We start from the raw sequence: 2,544 nt of genomic DNA on the forward strand, positions 1-2,544 counted from the left end.
GCATTCAACTTCTCATGTTGAGGAGGAGCATTCTTTTGAGGGGGGGGGGGGGGGGAATAAAAGAATGGATGATAATGTTGAGGGGCAGCAACATGAAAATGAAATTGTTGAGGGGGAGCTTAATGTGTCGAATAATAATCAAGATGAAACTTCTCATGACTTAAATGATAATATTTTTGTTGCAGGTTCCGAGACTGGAGAGAATGTTTGAAGATGTTCCATTAGATTTTGATCTAGCATATCCTCCGATGGATAAATAGATTAAAAGCCATCCTAAAGAACAAGTGATAGGAGATCCACATGAAGTGCTGACTAGAGCTCAACTACGTTAAAAGAATGAGGTACTTAATACTCATCAAGAGTTTTGCATGTTTAATGTTTTTATTTTGAAAATTGAACCAAAGTCAGTGAAGGCTTCAATGGAACACTCAGATTGGGTTGTTGCAATGCAATCTGAATTGGCTGAATTCGAAAGAAACAAGGTTTGGAGATTAATTACTAAACAAAAAGATGTTTTGATTGTTAGGTTAAAATAGATTTTCAAAAATAAAACATACAAAGGTGTTAATATTGTTTGAAACAAAGCTAGGCTTGTAGGAAAAGGTTATTCACAAGAAGAAGGTATAGATTATGAAGAAATCTTCGCCCCTGTCGCAAGACTCGAGGCTTTTCGATTATTTTTAGCCTATGAAGCACATAAAGATTTTGACGTTTATCAAATGGATGTCAAATGTGCATTTCTTAACGGTGAACTCGAATAGACTGTGTATGTGGAACAACCTCCAGGTTTTATTAACGAATAATTTCCTGATCATTTTTATATCCTAGATAAAGTTGTTTATGGGTTAAAACAAGCACCACGAGCCTAGTATGCAACTCTGACCAACTTTTTGAGACTTTCGAAATTTAAACAAGGATCAGTTGATCCCACTCTTTTCCAAAAGAAGGTTGGAAATCATCTAATGCTTGTTCAAATTTATGTTGATGATATCATTTTTGGCTCAACTGACCCTGGCTTGTCTAGTGAATTTGAAAACTTAATGAAAAGTATATTCGAAATGAGCATGATGGGTACAATCAACAATTTCTTGGGTTTAAACATTCGTTAAAGCAGGGAAGGCATCTTTATAAATAAGGAGAAGTTTACTTGCAATCTCCTTGCAAAATTTGGTATGACGAATAACACCAAGCTTAGAGTACCAATGGCGGTTGGAACGAAGCTGAGTCCTTCATTAGACAAACCTGCTGTGGACATCACTTGTGTACCGAAGCATGATAGGTTCATTACTTTACCTTATGGCTAGTTGACTTGAAATCATGTTTTCTATACGCAATTGTGCCAGGTACCAATCAAACCCAACAGATAAACATCTTATTGCAGTCAATAATATTTTTCGATATATAAAAGGAACAATTTCGTTAGGATTATGGTATTCTTCCAAAACAGGATTCTTTATTCAAGCATTCTCAAATGCCGACTTGGGGGGTTGCAATTTAGATCGCAAAAGCACAATTGGTGGATGTCAATTACTTGATGGGAAGCTTGTGAGCTGGCAATCAAAGAAACAAACTTGTGTTTCGATTTCGATGGCAGAAACAGAATACGTGGCTGTTGCAGCTTTCACTTCACAAATCATATGGATCCAAAGTCATTTGCGTGATTATGAAATCAATATGAAGAAAATTCCTTTGTATCATGATTTTCAAAGTGCCATACACATTTGTCACAACCCTGTGCAACATTCAAAAACCAAGCACATTGCTCTTCCTTATCATTTTTTAAAGATCATGTCGAAGATGGAAATATTGAAGTTCACTTTGTAAAAACCACTGATCAGCTTGATGATATTTTTACAAATCCTTTAGATGAAAAATCATTTGTGAGAATTTTGGCAGGTCTAGGAATGATCGAAGGAAATTCAGTTCCTGAATTAGGTTCAAAAGATTGATCTAAGGGACATGGAGGAAAGTTGTCGGAGTCAACAGTTATCGTTCATAGTAAATACTTCGACATGTTTTGCTTTTGATATCATGTTGTGTGGCTAAATGAAAAATCTTCGCAAGTTTGGTACATTTGCTTTTCTTATTGTAGAATTTTTTTTAATGTAACTTCTTTTCGAAAAATCAAAAATAACAAAACTATTTTACTTTTGTTTTGTTTTAATTTCGAAAAATCAAAAACTCCAAAAAGATTTTCTTAATTTTTGATTTCTTTTTCTTGAACAAAAATACAAAAAGATTTTTTTTTTGGTGTTAGTATTTCATATTTTTAATGAAGCTTTTAGCGAAGATCATCAATGGTTCATGCTTGCAGTTCTACGGTCAAGCATATTTTCGAAAAACTTTGTACTAGTTAGGATGCCCCTAAAAGCATGTTGTAGCATGTTGACCTAAGCCTCCTTCGACTCAATGTGTGTTTTCGAAGACTTAATGAAGTTTTCATCATGAAAATTTCTTCCCAATCAAGTTGTATTTACATTTGTCCTTGAGCTACCTTACTATTCATTTGAGTTAAGAGTTTCCTGCATGGTCCATACATAGAAG

General features: G+C 34.5%; 1 protein-coding gene across 1 annotated transcript; it reads left to right on the forward strand.

The window, feature by feature from the left end:
• The first annotated feature begins 1,202 nt into the window (after positions 1–1,202).
• Positions 1,203–1,824, forward strand: LOC145016968 (secreted RxLR effector protein 161-like). The gene is made up of 2 exons (XM_078975105.1): positions 1,203–1,279; positions 1,344–1,824. The coding sequence occupies exons 1-2, from the start codon at positions 1,203–1,205 to the stop codon at positions 1,822–1,824; spliced, it is 558 nt and encodes a 185-aa protein (XP_078831231.1).
• Positions 1,825–2,544: the final 720 nt, after the last annotated feature.

This window comes from Lactuca saligna, chromosome 9 (assembly GCF_052625555.1).
Source record: "Lactuca saligna cultivar CGN05327 chromosome 9, ASM5262555v1, whole genome shotgun sequence".
NCBI lineage: Eukaryota > Viridiplantae > Streptophyta > Magnoliopsida > Asterales > Asteraceae > Lactuca > Lactuca saligna.

Coding starts and splice junctions, on each gene's coding strand:
- LOC145016968 (XM_078975105.1), top strand. CDS start 1,203: ATGGCGGTTGGAACGAAGCTGAGTCCTTCATTAGACAAACCTGCTGTG. Junction 1,280..1,343: donor TGTGTACCGAAGCATGATAG/GTTCATTACTTT, acceptor CAATTGTGCCAG/GTACCAATCAAACCCAACAG.